The sequence below is a fragment of the Plutella xylostella genome, chromosome 11 (genome assembly GCF_932276165.1).
Source record: "Plutella xylostella chromosome 11, ilPluXylo3.1, whole genome shotgun sequence".
NCBI lineage: Eukaryota > Metazoa > Arthropoda > Insecta > Lepidoptera > Plutellidae > Plutella > Plutella xylostella.
This window is the reverse complement of record NC_063991.1, coordinates 297,255-314,599: the sequence shown is the minus strand read 5'-3', so window position 1 is coordinate 314,599 and position 17,345 is coordinate 297,255. Positions and strand designations below refer to the sequence as shown.

Here is a 17,345-nt window from a genome sequence, read left to right as displayed (position 1 = left end):
TTTAGACGCAGGCCACCGTACCTACCTAGTAATTATTTATTATGTAATCGATTTTGTATTTTTAGCTAATAAACTGTTAAAACTAATTCTAGGTACCTGAGTATTTTATTTTAGGTAAATTAACATAATAGGTGTTAAAGGGTATTAAGCAAAAATATATTTACAGAAACTATTTTGCTTTATTCAAACTAAAAAATTGAAAATGTTATCATTTATCCTTATTCACAAAAATATGGTCATTGGACACCGCTTATGACATAAAATTTAACTGCATCTTATTACGGTGGGTCACAATAAAGGTTGACTTGATTGATACTATAAATTATCTTCGATTTTGGCAGTTAAACTTGGAACTAAGTGGTCGTCCAAATAGTTTATCGGTTGTCGGTATCATTAACGTCCACTTGTGTAAGTGTATTCTTCGTTTTGGAAGTCACTGCTGGAAGATTCAGTTTTGCTAGACGAGGACTTCCTTTTGACAGACTTTGTGGTGTTACCGTCTTTAACGTATTGCGACTCTTCAGTTTGTCTCTTTTGCGCTGACGCAGCTGCGTTCTTCTCCTCGGATTTTTTGCTGGTGACAGTGCTGCCATCGGCGCTGGTCATTGACGACTCTTCTTCGTTTTTACTGGCTGAGGCGCTACTTGCTGATGAGGCACTGGTTTTCTTGCTGTACTTTTGGACGCGGTCATTGCCGTTGTTGCCTCCGGTTTGGTTTCCTTGGCCACTTGTTCCGTTGTTTCCGTTAGAGCCTGAACCGCCATGGCTTCCAGTAGAGTCTGATGAACCGTTTTGGCTTCCAGTAGAGCCTGATGAACCGTTTTGGCTTCCAGTAGAGCCTGATGAACCGTTTTGGCTTCCAGTAGAGCCCCATGAACCGTTTTGGCTTCCAGTAGAGCCTGATGAACCGTTTTGGCTTCCAGTAGAGCCCGATGAACCGTTTTGGCTTCCAGTAGAGCCTGATGAACCGTTTTGGCCTCCGGTAGAGCCTGAACTGCCACTGCCTCCAGTAGAGCCTGATGAACCGCCTGAACCTCCATTGCTTGCATGGCCTGTTTGGCCGTTGTTTTGTTGTGAGTGAGAATTTCCACTGCTTCCCTGGCCTGTTTGGTTGCTTCCTGATTGCGTGTAGCCACTGCTGGAGCCTGAACCGCCACTGCTGGAGCCTGTACTGCCAGTGCTGGAGCCTGAACCGCCACTGCTGGAGCCTGTACTGCCAGTGCTGGAGCCTGAACCGCCACTGCTGGAGCCTGAACCGCCACTGCTTCCTGCTCCTGATTGCGAGTGGCTATTGTTGTAACTTCCATTGTTTGAAGTTGCTGAGCTTGCACTGTTTGCGCTTCCCTGAGCCCCCTGGGAGTTTGTGTTGGAAGAGGCGTGGCTTGAGGTTGCAGTGTTCTGACCAGTGGCAGTGCCGTAGGAGCTTGAACTCGCAGAGCTACCACTTGTGTCACTACCTGACTGAGTTGCTTGGGATGCGGCGCTCGAACCTGAGCTGTTTTGATTGCTGTAGTCATTGTTGTTATCATTGTCTTGACCTGATGTAGTGGAGTAGTCGTCGTTAGAATCGGTCTGATCATTTGTGTCGCTTGATCCAGTTTGACCACCTGAGTTTGATCCGGTTTGATCATTTGTGTTTGATCCGTTTTGATCATTTGTGTTTGATCCGGTTTGATCATTAGTGTTTGATCCGGTTTGACCACCTGTGTTTGATCCGGTTTGACCACCTGTGTTTGATCCAGTTTGACCATTTGTGTTTGATCCGTTTTGATCATCTGTGTTTGATCCGTTTTGACCATTTGCATTTGATCCGTTTTGACCATTTGTGGTGGTTGATTCAGTTTGCTGTGTATTACCTTGGCTTGAAGATTGCGATCCCTCGGTCACAGTATTTGATCCATTACTGTTATGTGAGGTAGAAGTTGTGGTCTGAGTGCCACCGTTTCCTGAGTTTGAACCATCGTTTCCTGAGTCTGAACCATCGTTTCCTGAGTCTGAACCATCATCGTTTTCTTCTGATTCATCACTTTCGTCGCTTTCATCACTTATGTCCTCGTCACCACCAGCGCTTGTGCTCGAGGGGGTAGTCTGTTGCCCAGAAGTGGTCCCTTGGGTACCTTGGTTACTGTTGGTCACTGTAGTTTGTTGTCCAGAAGTGGTCCCTTGGCTACCTTGGTTACTGGTGGTTTGTGTAGTCTGTTGTCCAGAAGTGGTCCCTTGGCTACCTTGGTTACTGGTGGTTTGTGTAGTCTGTTGTCCAGAAGTGGTCCCTTGACTACCTTGATTACTGGTGGTCTGGCTTGTGGTACCTGATCCTTGTGATCCGCTATTTGTGTTTGAGTTGTCTTGGTAGAAGATGTAGTAAAAATCGTCATCGTCGTCTTCATTATCGTTGTCGGAGTCATTGTCATCATTATCATCATTATTATTGTTATTGTTTTGGTTGTTACCATTCTGGCTATATTGATTATTAGTGTCTTGTGTAGATTGCGAGTTGGTAGATTGCGATTGGTTTGTTACCGTGTTACTGTTACTGCTACTACCAGATTGGGTGTATGACTCATCACTTTCATTTGAATTACTTCCTTGGTTTTGCGTGTTGCTTTGTGTATTCTGTGTGTTTTGTTGGTTGTTTCCTTGGCTGCCCTGGCTGCTTTGTTGCTTGTGCAAGAAGAACTTGATCCACAGTGAGTTGTCTTGCTTGCTGCATTTTTTCAAAGATCCTCCGAAGCTGTAGAACGAGTATGAGTTCACTTGCTTGATGGTTGATTTGACTGATTTGCATCTTGAGGTCATTGCTGCAAAAAAAAATATGGTTAACGATTTTCATACATTTTGAAAAAGTTACTTAACTACTTACCTAGTTAGAAAATAATAATAATCTAAAATAATTCATTGAGTATATTGTGACAAAGTATACTGATATTTTTGATCAAATAAAAAAAATACATTATTAACATTATAAGATTTATTTTTCTACGATTGATCACGTTTTCATAGTTAGTGTTGGAACTAACATCTCAAAAATTGACGTAAAATTAATAAATTTTATGAATTCATCATCACGACTCATCACCTTCTTCACGGGTCTCCTTCCAATGAAGGAAGGGTTTTAGGCCTAGTCCACCACGCGGGCCTTTTGCGGGTTGGTGGACCCCAACACAAGCAAGCTTGTGCTGAGAGAGTTGTCGGGTAAGTGGGCAACCCGACTGTCAGAACTTTATGAATGAATGATTTTTTGGAATAAACTTACATTTGTTGTTGAACGCTACGTCGGACGTGTACAGCAGTTCTGGAAAAGGATAAAAGGGTTTTTTATTAAAACATAATGAAAATGGGAAGTTCGATGAATAAAGAAATGATGGATGGCTGGAAGAAATTGCTTTCTGGCAATTAGCCCGCCTTTGTATTATACATTTCTCTAGGTTTTAAATGCAACTCTGTAATGTTTACCTTTATAAGTTTAGTGCCAATTTCTCCATTGTCGGTTATCTAACCGACAGGGATTGATTTATAACTTAAACGTTCTCTCCATATAAAATTCATGACAGATGTGTCAAAAGTCAACCACTACTCCCTGGTTATGCTCTATCTCTAACCAAATAGCTAGCAACTAGCTGTCATAAGAAATATTTAAAAAAACTATGAACACTTACTGTAAGCAACTTGAGATCCACCTGTAAAATAAAAATGAAATTAGAAATAGAATTAATGTATATTTAAATTAAAATTAAAATGTAATTCTAGAACGTATTTTTCCATGCTAGAGCATTTTAATAGATGGTTTAATGGATGGCTGGTTATTTTTTTATTGAGAAAATAAAAACACGTTTTTTTTTATTCAGTGACTGGGCTCAGTGACCTGACAGCTTGCTAAATTCTGTAGTCACATAATTTTTCAGCTGAAATCAATAAAATAGTACTCACTTCCTTTTTGGAAAGATTCACTGATGATACCCATAATTGAAGCCACTGAAAAAAACATAAATTTAGTTTAAATAGGTACTTATGTATATCATAAGTTTTTGTTATGGTAAAGGGTTAAATCAATAAAAAAATGCATAGTAGGTGTTAAAAATAATAAAATAAAAAACTTACCACTGGCAAGTACGTCTTGAGTGTCTTTGTCAGTCCAATCGTTAGGAGACTCTGAAAAAAAAAGAAGAATCAGTATTATGGTAGATATAAGCCATTTTTTCATGGAATAGTATATAAACTAGAGACCAACTGAAGAGCATGCTTAAGGTCTTTTCGTACCAAGAGCTAAAATAACTGGCTTGTGATAGACGGCAGTGGTGGGAACTGCAACATCAAGAGTGCAGATCTTAAGAGAAGAAGATTATTAACTAAGGATTTTATGCTACATTCATCTATCAGTCGACTCCTAGTTTTTACTAGAAATTTTAATTATAATATTTGATGGTTTATTTTCTTGCCAGTTTTTAACTCTATTTTTCAAGCATATATTATAATAGTTGGACGTTAATTAAAATAAAATAAAAACACTTACTGTTCAGAATTTGTGTAACCTTCAGAGCTTGCGCGTTGACCAGTTTCTGTACTCCTGTAAATAAAAACGCAAAATGTTCATGTTTAAGTTAAAGATTACATTTCCTATATGTGTCACTAGATGGCGGTGTCGTCACCATTTGTACATCGCGGTATGGTTTGGTTTAACCATCCAGCCTATATTCTTTGAGTAACTAACAAAATGTATGCGAATCTAAAAATTGTGTGTAAAATATCTAGATCATTACAAATTTATAATCCTACAATAAATAAACAGTGCATTTGAAATTGTAAGTTGTCATTGCATTATGCTGATGCTGAGATGAGAGCTTTTTTCACTGCCACAGTACTGGCTACTCTATATTTTTCATTGTATACTTAGTAGCTGTTCCCGAATTATTAAAAAATATATTATATTTATGGCGTGAAAAAGAAAGCCAACGGCAATTCACTTAACAAAACAACAAGACAATAAGCTCACCGTTCTGATTGCACTTCTTAACGTGAGCCTGGAGTCTGCGGTGTGCGTTTTGCACTTGGTAGAAGGAATACACCTTCTTGGTGTCAGCCCAGCTGCCCCTGTAGCGCCTGATGCCGAAGTAGCCGCCGTACTGCGGGTGGCAGATCGGGTGCTTGGACGCGTTGTTGCGGCAGATCCTTGTGCGGAGGTATACCACCACGCCTGGGGAGGAAAATTGAGTAAGTAATTTAATTTAAGGGCCTAAAAAAATATAACTTTTCAATTTGGTCGGTTAATCTTATTTTGTGTGAGTTCGCTGCAATTTTTGTATATTTTTTTTTACTTTTCAATTTGGTCGGTTAATCCTATGTTTTGGGAGTTCACTGCAATTTTTCGTAAAAAAATATGACTTCTCAATTTGGCCGGTTAATCTTTTTTGAGAAATATGCTGCTAATAATTGTGAGGTCTAAATAAATTAATGTATTGTAAGGATGAATGAAAAGTACTTACTGTTACTGAACAGGCTACCGTCTGTAAAAAAAATAATTAATTATTAATTAGTCAAATTTAAAAAGAAAGAAACCTTGGTAAATAGAATATTCATTTATAAGTATGTTAAAATACTTACATCCTTTAGAGACATTGTCCAGATAACCCTTGATCACCTTAGACACTGTAAAAAAATATACATTTAAGGATCCATTAAGTAAAAGTCGTTTAACTACACATGTATAAAATAAGATAACTGGCAAAAACTGCAAAATATTTAAATAAATTATATATACCTATCTTTCAATACGGGAAGAACCCAAACTGTTATAAATTAAAAAGATAAAATAGGAAGAAGAAGAATCTAGGTACTAGTAGATTATTATTTGGATATATTTTTTCTTACCTCCCATGAACAGATCTGCCAGAGAACTGATGGTCTTTGTGATCTCTGAAATGAAAAAAAACAACGATAAAAATTATGAGCATTACTTATAATAAAATTAATCATTTGTTTTACTATCCATCTTCTATCATGGCAAAAAAAAAGTTTTTTTGCGGTTAAAACTTCCTAAATACAACATCATTATTGGAGTAAAAAAAATTATTACGAAATTATGAGATGCAAAAACTGTACTCACGGAAACAAAAGAGGCAAAAAGGTACTCACGGAAACGGGACAGGCGAATGAGGATGACGCCGGAGTTGCGCACGGAGCGGCTCACGGATCTCTTCAGGAAAGCTGGAAACAGAAACAGGCGATTAGACGATATAGCATAGGTAGTTACCGGAGTTTATACAGGGTGTTGCAAAAAGGGTATACTAAGCCGAAACCAACATGTGCAGCATGTTACATCTAAGCCCGAAATAGAAATCATAATTTCAAAATTCGTGAAAAAAAAAACATTTTCCATAGAAACTTAGTTGGTCACGTGACTTTTTACTTTTGCGAATTTTGAAATTCTGATTTCAGTTTCGGTATGGTACAGCCTATCACAGTACTTTGGCAATGCTAACGAAAATCTCTTGCTCTCAAAGCTTAGGACGATAACTATTTAATTTCATCAATTATTGTAACAGTAAAACTCACCGAAGATCCTGAAGAAGCGTCCGTTCCTGCGACTCTGTGTGAGCTCTCGCTTCCAGTTCTTGTTGCTGGACGTGCTGTGCCACACCGAGGTGGAGCTGGAGGACGAACTCGAGGATGATGAGGTGGATCCCTGCCCCGTGCTGGTGGAGGTACCCTGGCCGTTGCTTGATCCACCGTTGTTTCCGTGTCCACCGTTGTTTCCGTGTCCACCATTGTTTCCGTGTCCACCGTTGTTTTCGTGTCCACCGTTGTTACCGTTTCCATTGTTGTTTCCTTGACCACCGTTGTTTCCGTTTCCATTGTTGTTTCCTTGACCACCGTTGTTTCCGTTTCCATTGTTGTTTCCTTGTCCATTGTTGTTATTGTGTCCATTGTTATTGTTTCCATTGCTTCCGTGTCCCTGTTGGTGGTTTCCATTATTCGAGTGAGACTCACTGCTTCCCTGGTTATTGTGTTCGCTGCTGCTGGTAGTTCCTTCGGTAGTGCCACCGTGACCACCTCCGCTTTCTCCGCTTCCACTATCGTTTCCACTTCCGTTTTCTCCGTTTCCACTATCATTTCCACCTCCGTTTCCGTGTCCAACTACGTTTCCGCCTCCGTGCCCGCCTCCGTTTCCGTTACCGCCTCCGTTTCCGTTTCCACCTCCATTTCCGTTACCGCCTCCGTTTCCGTTTCCACCTCCGTTACCGCCTCCGTTTCCGTTTCCACCAGAGATGGAGCCGTTGAAGCCGCAGTAGCTTGACTGTTTGATGGTTTCCTGGACTTGGCCGCAGTACTTCTTCACAACATCGTCCGATGATGACACTCCTGTAAAATGTGGTAGGTAGTTATATTTTACTTTAATAAAGACAAGAAAAAGTGATATGTCAAAGTAAATAACAGTTTCGCTCTGTAGTTCTGTACTAATGGATGGACTTTTGTGTTTGGTACTTGGAAGTAAGCAGCTACTTTTAATCTCCGAAAACAATTACAATTACCTATTAGTAATAAATTAATAGCTACAAAGGGTTTTTTTCGTAAATTCCATAACATTTAATTAACGTTAGGTGAAGAATCCTGCACATCTAGATTTTAGATGTGTATCCTAAGTGCATTGTACTTATCCCAAAACGGCGATATGGTTCGCAACCTATCACGTGAGTACAAATATGCTGCGAAAAGTGGGTGGCGCGCTTTGTGAGCCATCTCTGACTACCCCTTCGGGGATTACAGTCGTGAGTGCATATGTATGTATGTATGTACCTATATGAAAAATCCTGTAAAAAAATAGTACCAACCTGAAAGCTTGATTCCGGAGCTCTGGAAGCCGAGGTGACAGTAGACTACCAGTTCTGTGAAACAATAATAGTTTTATTGTGAAAAATATTTAAACATACGTAAGATAAAATCTGGGTCATAGAAACCGCTCTTACAGTGACAAGAGAGGGGTCAGCTTTCTATGACCCAGACTGTACTGTTTTAATTGTATAAAATGTGTAAGTAAATTAATGATGTGACATAATTAATAAGGCGCCAAAGCCTAGAAATAAATGTGTAGGTCGCCCTCCGGCTAGATGGAGTGTCGACTTACGAAAGGTGGCTGGTAATGATTGGATGCGGAAAATAGATCGCATACAGTGGCGCATTGAGAAACCTACGGTCAGCGATAAAAAATAAGTTTTTAGAAAAAAAACGGTTTAGGTACAAAGTGCCATAAGTAAGTACTTTTGTAAATTGCTGGTTTGATTTTGGTAACTTACCTTGTATGCTCTGGTATCCATCTGAAAGAAACAAAAAAAGGCAATTATTAAATAATAATATTTGATTATATTTTTTATCATTCATAAGTCCTAATTATAAACCTCTAAGTCTCTATCATTTATTTTATTAAGTATACAGAATATCTCAATAGATTTTTGTACGACGTTAAGCTGATGTTGCGTGTAATAATGTTGTATCAAATAGATTTATAACTGTTACAGGTTTTTAACTTGTTCAGAGATAGGTGGCTCAACATTACAAGTATGTTGCATAAGTGGTAAAATCAGCCAAATAGTGGTGCTAAGAGGGCAATTCTGAACGACTTTTCTTCAATGAGTTTTCGTAATGGGAGATTTTCTTTTAAGGTTTAAAAGTTCCAAAATCGACCAATAGATGGCATCCTGCCTGTCGTTTTTTATGAGCTGCATTCTTCTGAGGGGACGCAAGATGTTATAAATGGTAGGTACAAAGCTGTCTTAAACTAGTTAACACATATTAATATATTATGCATAATATAACAGCTAGTTATCGTATATGGTTGAATTCATATCCATTGGGTTTTTGTATTGGCTGAAAGGACTGGAATCCATGCCCGCTAAAAAAATGCAGTGCTGTTGAGTATGAAGTTTTACTAGCGCTATCTATAATCGGTTTTTGTCTATGTTGTTGTTGTTGTCTGTGGTTGAAAATCTCCCGTTCGTGAAAAAAATACTAATTATGTCACTTTGGCAACACCCTGTATTTATGGAGAAGAGACTTACATTCAGACTTGTAGCCTCCGATCACGGATCCAAGACCCAGGCCGATGTATGTGACTCCCTGGTAGTAGGTGTCGGCGTTCCACTGCTTCACTGGTCCTGTAACGTGCAACCAAAGTTAGTGCTACTCGTTCACTTTTTCTAAGAATAATAACGGCCTCTTTTTTAGCGCAATCTCAACCGCGTACAGTCAAACTATAAAGTCCTGACATTAAAGAGTACGATTTTGCTAAGACTTTTTATGATCATCAGTTATTTACTTACTTTTAAATAAACTAAAAAAAACAGATTGAATTTGGATTTTAACGGATTTGTCCGTTAATAAATATAACAAATCGATTAAATAAGACCTTAAACAATTAGCTAGGATGCACTTGACAGAAAGAGCCCCCCTTATCCGAACGAATAGCAGTTTGTAAAAATTTACATTCATCAGAAAATTTTATATTTATACGATGAATAAAAATATTTGACTTTGACTTTGACACTTCCGTTTTCACGACTTGAACTGAAGCTAAAGGTAAGCGTCCTGTTGGCATCGAGCGTGTCGGATCAAAGAGATTTTCATAAAATGGCGTCGCCAATAAAAAATCCATCCATCGGCCATCCGACCCCAAGCTAGGCAGAGCCTGTGTTATGGGTATCGGACAGCTGATATATCTACGCAAATACATAGATAGATAAATATTAAATATAAATATACATAGATAGATAAATATTAAATATAAATATCAACACAACACCCAAGACCCGAGTACAAATATCTGCCTTTAAACAAATAGCCGGGAATCGAACCCGGGACCATAGGCATAGCAGTCGGGGCCACTAACCACTACGCCATTCGACCGGCTATGCCGATTAAGCGTCCCGCACAAGCGTGAATTTCTATACAAAGAATACTGAATTCAGTCAGACGGCAGTCTGACATCAGGGATCCATGGAGCAGTGGATCTAGCCGCTGCAGCGTATAGCCACAGTACTCACAAGGAGAGTCGCCTCGGGGTGGTGAGACCCCTCCCTGATGTCCTGACAGGTGCCGGAGCTGTTGATGGCACGCTCACTTCCCGTACTCCATCCAGAGCACTCGTGTTTGGATCCACACTAGGGACAATGGAGAAGCCATTTGCCAGATCTCCACTCTGGTACCGGAGCTGTAATGCGCGCTCACCTCCCGACATGCAGACCTACATGTCTGACCCATGGAGCCTACTCAGCTGGGTCGGCCGGCGCATGCTATCCGTCACGCGTCACGCACTTCTTGATATCCAGTCAAGCACCGGAGATGTCGATCCAACTGACGTCGAACCAACTATAAGGGAAACTCATGTGCCCCGTGACTCTTTCGCATCAACGGCCCTCGTCCTAAACCGCTACTTGAGCCACTAGCTGCGCACTGCTAACGGGTCAGTCAGTCTTGGCCCTAATCCAAACTTAATATTATAAATGCGAAAGTAACTGTGTCTGTCTGTCTGTTACTCTTTCATGCCAAAACTACTGAACGGATTTGAATGAAATTTGGTATACATACGGTTTAGACCCTGGGAAAGAACATAGGCTACTACTTTTTATCCCGGAATTCCCACGGCAAAACTTTTTAAGGCGAAGCGAAGCGCGCGGGAACAGCTATTATACATAAACTCATAACAAGTTTAAGGAAATAAATAAGTATAACTTACGGTCCAGAATGGTCGCCAGTTTCAATCCAACTTGGTACAGGATTTTCACTGTTCCTGGAAAAAAGAGCACAGTTATGTTAGCATTAATTTTGTATAAGTTAATAAGAATATTAAATTTAATTTAAGGACTTCTCAATTTGGCCGGTTAATATATATTTTTTGTGAATAGTCTGTTATATTTTCGTCTTAAGTACACCACTGGTATGACACGGTAGATTTTGAGACATCAGATATTAAGTGTCAGTTTCAATAACTCTATCTATCGATAGCTGGCTGTGACTTTCATACGATTTTGACAGAATGCAACTTTTTATGTGTCAAAGTCGTATGAAATTAACTGTCAGCTATTGATAGATAGAATATTGAAACTGGCACTTATAAAGTAATTAAGTTAAGAAAGAGAATAATGAAAGTAAAAAAAAAACTAAATCCCCCAAAAAAGAACAATCAAACTAAATAAAAAACTAAACCCACCGAAAAAGAATAATCAAACTAACTAAATAAAAAACGAAATCCACAAACCGGTCATCTCCTGTTCCTTGAAGCTGTGGCAAGTCTTCTTCAAGCCCGACACGGCGTGGTGGACGTTATAGAAGCCCTTGATTTTCTGGACGTCGTCGATCCCGTAGCCGCCCGTGTAGCCACGGACGCCCCATTTGGAGCCGAAGTTGGGGCCGCAGACCGAGTCGTCGCCGGATGGACGCGCAACTGAGGGGAAGATTAGATAGTTCAAGGTGGTTAAAGGAAGGAAGAACAAATTATTGGTTTAGACTCAGAAAGATGTGAACCACTTGTATTATTAATATTATTATATTATGAGAAAAAATTTAGAATATTTTTCGTTAGCAGTTGAATACGAATTTATAATGACTGTAAAAAATATAGGAGTTAGATGGAAATTAAAAAAAAAATGGCTTCCCGAAAATCTTTTTTTAGATTAGCTCTAGGATCTGTTGTAAATGTACCCCCGAATAGGTACATAGAGCTTTTTGACACTTTACAATAGGTTTAAAATAGACATTGTGTTATACGAATTTCAACTTTTTCAGTGACGTAAAGAGTTGAAACTCGTGGGTTTTAAAGTGAATTTTAGCCTGGTTGTAAATTTACAATATGTTCTATGAATTTGAGGGTTAGTGTTTGTCAGAGTCTAGTAAAGTACCTACTAGTTTATAATATCAAAATACTCACTGCCATCGAGAGGGATGCGTACACAAGCAGCGATCTTCACGAAGGCGGTGATCACTAAAAACAGAAAAAAACATTGTTTTTAATTAATTTATTTATTAGTGCAACAAAAAAATAAAAAAGCTCTTAACATTTTACCAAGTAAGCATAGCGCTAGGGCTTGTGCTAAGTCGAAATCTGTATTACAGATTATAATTCTTGCTTTGTTGAGTCTATTTTAAATCAAATAAATCAGGTAGGCAGCTCAGCCATTTCAGGGGGGCCGGGGGGTCAGATATATCTGCCCCATACTAAACAAAAATAAAGGAGTTAAAAAATAAATAAAAAAAATGTAAAAACTCACGGCTTCCGAGGAAGAGTCCAACTGAAAAGAAATAAAACCTTGTTAATATGTTGAAATATAACTATACTTACTTCATTAAATATCAGACTATAGAGCTTCCACTATGTTATTGTATTTTTGACGTTTCCTTATGTCTGATAAGTAATAGTTGGTTTTCCTTTGCAGTCATCAAATATGTATGGGATTTGGAATATCAAAAAACAAAATAATATAATGGAATGGAAAGAGAATAATCATAGTTAGGTATTAATTATGAAAAACTTACATGCTTTGTATTGGACCTTAACGATGAGACTCAGGGCTTTGCCGACTGAAAACAAAACACAAAAATAAATTATTCAACAGCTCACATAAAAATAATTAAGTACCTACCTACCTACCATAAAAACACAATCTAGGTATCTTATGTTAGAACTGAATAATCATTCAATAAGAAATTACGGTTAAAAAGGTAGTAAGTATTTTTGTCTTATAATTTACTCCACTTATTTATATTAGATACATTTATTACTTTCCTATATCTTACGATGAGCGATATTTTAAAACATTCATATATTGTTAATGACTTATTGATTGCATATTTACCATACAGAGCCACTGAGAAACTGTTGTTGTAGTTGCTGCAAGAACCTGAAAAACACATGAGATTTTTAATAATAATACCTACAAAGTGTTGGATAATTTAAATGAAAGATTAATTGAAACGGGGAGAAAAAAAACTACGACATTAATTAGCTCTTAAGCCAGTTAAATAGTCATTTTGTTTATCCCGTTGACGCTTTGTATTATTGCGTTATTAACCTTAAATATTTACGTTAAGGCTAGATTCTGGGAAACTTATGTCCGAAAATTCACTTAACCATACTTAGTTAAAAATCTTAAATTATTAGGGTAGGAAAAATTCTCGGACAAGTAATAGTGTTTCCCACCCAAAAGTGAGTTTTCTTTAACCATTTTTGCAGCATTGGTAGCCGACAGTTAGGGGCAGGAGTGTGTTCCTAAATCTTTATTATCTCTCTGAAAAGTAGGAATTTTGTACATAGTATAAGTTAGTACTTACTTAGTCCTCCCAGGTACTTCAGAAGCGCTGAAGCAGGGTCTGCCGTGGCTGAAAGTAGAAATGACATTGTTAGGATTTTTTTTTTTTTCATCACGACCCATTACGTCCCCACTGCTGGGGCACGGGTCTCCTTCCAATGAAGGAAGGGTTTAGGCCTAGTCCACCACGCTGGCCAAGTGCGGGTTGGTGGACCCCAACACAAGCAAGCTTGTGCTGAGAGAGTTGTCGGGTAAGTGGGCAACCCGACTGTCAGATGTTTTCAAGCCGCCCGAAGGCCTCTGACTAGGCTTAACGACTGCTGCCGAAGCAGCAACCGGGACCCACGGCTTAACGTGCCGTCCGAAGCACGGAAGCGTCCAGAAAAGCACCACTTGAAATTGGTCACCCATCCAATGGCTGACCGTGTCAGTTGTTGCTTAACCTCAGCGATCAGTTACGATCACTGAGGCCCGCTCGACTACGGACGCTTCAGGTTACGGACGCTTGTTAGGAAATAAGTAGGTACAATCGTATCTAGGGGTCCAAAGAAGTAATAGTACGTACCTACGTAGTGTAGTAGTAGTAAGTATAGAAATACAATACTTTAGTACTATAGGTACTTTAGACTTTCTGCTCCTTATTTTAAAACGTAGACAAGATAGAGCCGGCTATAGTCCATACAAATCAGAATAGTCTAAAGCCGGGTTTTAACTAGAACTATCTATAGTCTTTGTTTTATAATCAGGGGTCTAAGACGATACTTCAGTTTTTAGTACTCACGTGTCACTGCCGTTGAGAATTTTGCTGTGAAACAAAAATGATAAGTTAGTAAGATAGGTAGATATATTATAAGATCAAATATAGCAATATCCTTGTATGATAATAAAATACCTATATTTTATGTAAAATGTGTGATGTTTAAATAACTTACCATAGATGCTTAGCTTGGCGCCACCGCCGCCGCCGAGGACCTAAAATACGAAATTACAATATTGTATTGTATTGCACTAAACCCAGCCAGGAGTTACCCTGCATCCCGGATCACGCCGGGCCCACCAGGGAACACAGAATTTTTAATACCCGATGACGTTATTTTATAGCGACAGAAATAACACCCTAAATGTACCACAAAATAGTTTTCTGTTCATTCCACAAACCGAAGTGCACGAGTCATTTGTGAAATGGCGGTAACATAACATAGGTACATACATATGCTCACGCCTGTCTCCCAGAGGGGTCGACAAACACTATGCACCTCTACGTGCCACGATCCTGACATACTTGTTTCGCTTCCTCTACATTCAATAAGTTGCCTCATACACGCTCGCCGATTTCAAAAACTCCTAATGTGACTTTTATCGAGTATGTTATTTAGTAGACATACTTTCGCCAATCATCATCAGCCAATAATCATCCATTGCTGGACATAGGCCTCTCCCAAGGAGCGCCATAACATAACACTTGGTCCTCGGCCTTCCTCATCCAGCCACTGCCGGCTACCCGCCTAAGGTCGTCGGTCAAGCGGGCAGGAGGGCTTGCCACGCTGCGTTTGCCTGTTCGTGGCCTCTACTCGAGAACTCCACTTCCCCAACGGTTATCGGCACACAACCATTGATTATCAATAATTTTACTTCGACTAAAGAATAAATATTTTCCCAAAACACTCACATTGCTAGTGATCCCACTGACGAGTCCCGTGGCTCCGCCCGCCACCTGCCCCACGATGTTGGCCTTCGTAGCCACCACGCCGCCCACTAACCCACCAAGGCCGCCCCCGCCGCCGCCCAGGCCGCCCAGGCCGCCCAGGCCCCCGCCGCCACCGTGGTGGACATGATGGCCATGTGGTGAGGATACTGCTACTGCCACCTGTAGAAGAAACAATATGGAAATAAGGATTAGGAACAAAATAAAAAGGTGGCTCACAAGCGAGCCACCCACTTTTTCAGCACATTTGTACTCACGTGATAGGTTGCGAACCATATCGCCGTTTTGGAATAAGTACAATGCACTTAGGGTACACATCTAGAATCTAGATGTGCGATGTACGATGTTTTCCATCACCGTAAGAGCACGTGGTATTATTGTACGGTCAGGTGCAGAAAAACCTGACCCCCCTCTCATAGTAACAATGTATCTGAGGGGGGTCAGGTTTCTTTGCACCTTACTGTACATAAACTCCTTAATTGAAAACACAATTGAAAGAATTCATTCGCACAGGCCAGGATTTGAACCCACGGCCTCTCGATTGAGAGGACGAGGCATTATCCATTACGCCACCACCGCTCTAATGAGTTGATACTACTCATTACTTTTTAACGACTTCAGGAAAATACATTTTGTTGTAAAAAGGGTAAGTATACTAAGCCAAAAGGGAATGAATGACTCAGATGACTCAGGGGTTCACTCTGAACAACTTTTGAGCTTCTTTTACAAATTAGGCTTAGTAGACCTTTTTTGCAACACCCTGTATATTCACGTAGCATAAAAATATCAAAGTAAGGTTTGTTCAGGAAAACAAATGGTTTCGTGAAATTATTATCCTCAAAGTGTTTATTGAAATATTCCGAAGAGCATTAAATTTATTAATTAATATTTTTCGGCAATGATAATGATATATTAACTCAATATTTACACAGTGAATTGATTTAGTTGGTCGGCGATATATACCTATATCTACAATGTACATAATATACAAGAATGAGACATGTGTTGTGTGTAGGTACCTACGTTGAACTATAAATCATTATAAACAATAGAGGCCCGAATACGGAACCCTGAGGTACACCTGATTCAATTAACAATAACAACGTAATTCAATTTCGAATTTTTTCCGCAAATAACGATATAAGCTAGATAATTTTTGAACTGCTAAACCAATTTTGATAAAACGGTATGAAAAGTAGTTTTTGGGCTACAAACGAAATCTGTACTTGTCAAATGTTTCATAGCAAACATTTTGATGTATGTATTAAAAAGAAGGTAACTAGGTAATAGATGCTTAAATTATTAGTTACTACTTTTATTATTTGACGACCGAATGGCGTAGTGGTTAGTGACCTGACTACTGAGCCGATGGTCCCGGGTTCGATTCCCGGCTGGGGCAGATATTTGTTTAAACACAGATATTTGTTCTCGGGTCTTGGATGTGCCCGTAAAATGGCAATAGGCCCGCCCCCTATTACATTGGGACTAACATAACACTCTGGCGAAAATTGGGTGCAGCAATGCACCTCTGCCTACCCCGCAAGGGAGTACATTAGTACAAGGCGTGAGTGTGTGTGTTTTACTTTTATTATTATTAGTTACTGTCTAAAATTTTGAAAACGAGAAAGAAATTCTATGAAATTTTGAAAAATCACGAAATTGCGCTAACTATGCGATAACTCCTTCATTGGAAGGAGACCCGTGCCCCAGCAGTGGGGCCAGGTTGGATTGTGATGATGATGATAACGATAAATAAAATAGTAAAACAATCACTCACCAGTGCAGTTAAGACCAAAAGTTTAACCCCAACCATCTATAGGCCTTTAGACAAACTGTGCCCAAAACTAAGCTCCGCAACAATTTATATCATTTGGGGTTTATTATGCGAAGACAGAAAATAAATATTGTCACAGATGGTTTTAATTTGCGAATATTAAATTATAATTATTAATGCCTAACTAAAACTAACTAATATAAAATTAAAATTAAACTAAAAAGAAAATGCTGGCCAGATCGCTGCCACTGTCGGGTAGGGTACCCAAGACGCTGGCCGCGAATTAAATAACAGTGTTCGTGTTTTGTGTTTTGATAGCGTAAGTAACTAAGTACCTAAGTTATGTTATGTGTAAGGAAGCGAATTTATTTGGTTTAGGCATTTATTGAAGGTGGATAGAAATTCTTGGTGGGAAGGTGGATCGGGGCCGAAAGGGTTCGACCCTTATATTCTATTCTCTGTGGGGGTGTAAGTACCTGTACCTGGCTCTCTCGAGTGGAAACTTTGTGCATATCCCCAAGGTCTAAACTGCATTCCTAAGCTTGGAACATTTCCCACCACGCTGGTCCACTGT

At 39.3% G+C, this 17,345-nt stretch overlaps 1 protein-coding gene across 5 annotated transcripts; it reads right to left on the bottom strand.

The window, feature by feature from the left end:
- Nucleotides 1-159: 159 nt before the first annotated feature.
- Nucleotides 160-16,894, bottom strand: LOC105380874 (hornerin). 5 transcript variants are annotated; one of them, XM_048624139.1, is made up of 27 exons: nt 16,775-16,894; nt 14,962-15,159; nt 14,225-14,264; nt 14,074-14,097; nt 13,315-13,362; nt 12,840-12,884; nt 12,520-12,564; nt 12,255-12,275; nt 11,915-11,968; nt 11,246-11,431; nt 10,724-10,777; nt 9,051-9,146; nt 8,289-8,309; nt 7,827-7,880; nt 6,550-7,356; nt 6,130-6,201; nt 5,866-5,910; nt 5,599-5,643; nt 5,481-5,501; nt 4,991-5,191; nt 4,511-4,564; nt 4,099-4,149; nt 3,928-3,972; nt 3,657-3,677; nt 3,254-3,292; nt 1,188-2,798; nt 160-1,145 (listed from the first exon to the last, which is right to left on the bottom strand). In XM_048624139.1, exons 1-27 carry the CDS (start codon nt 16,808-16,810, stop codon nt 394-396), a joined length of 4,686 nt encoding a protein of 1,561 aa, XP_048480096.1. In that variant the 5' UTR covers nt 16,811-16,894; the 3' UTR covers nt 160-393. The 5 variants fall into 5 exon arrangements, with proteins under 5 accessions (XP_048480096.1, XP_048480095.1, XP_048480097.1 ...); XM_048624138.1 differs by having other exon boundaries at nt 160-1,208; nt 1,251-2,798; XM_048624140.1 differs by having other exon boundaries at nt 1,251-2,798.
- Nucleotides 16,895-17,345: the final 451 nt, after the last annotated feature.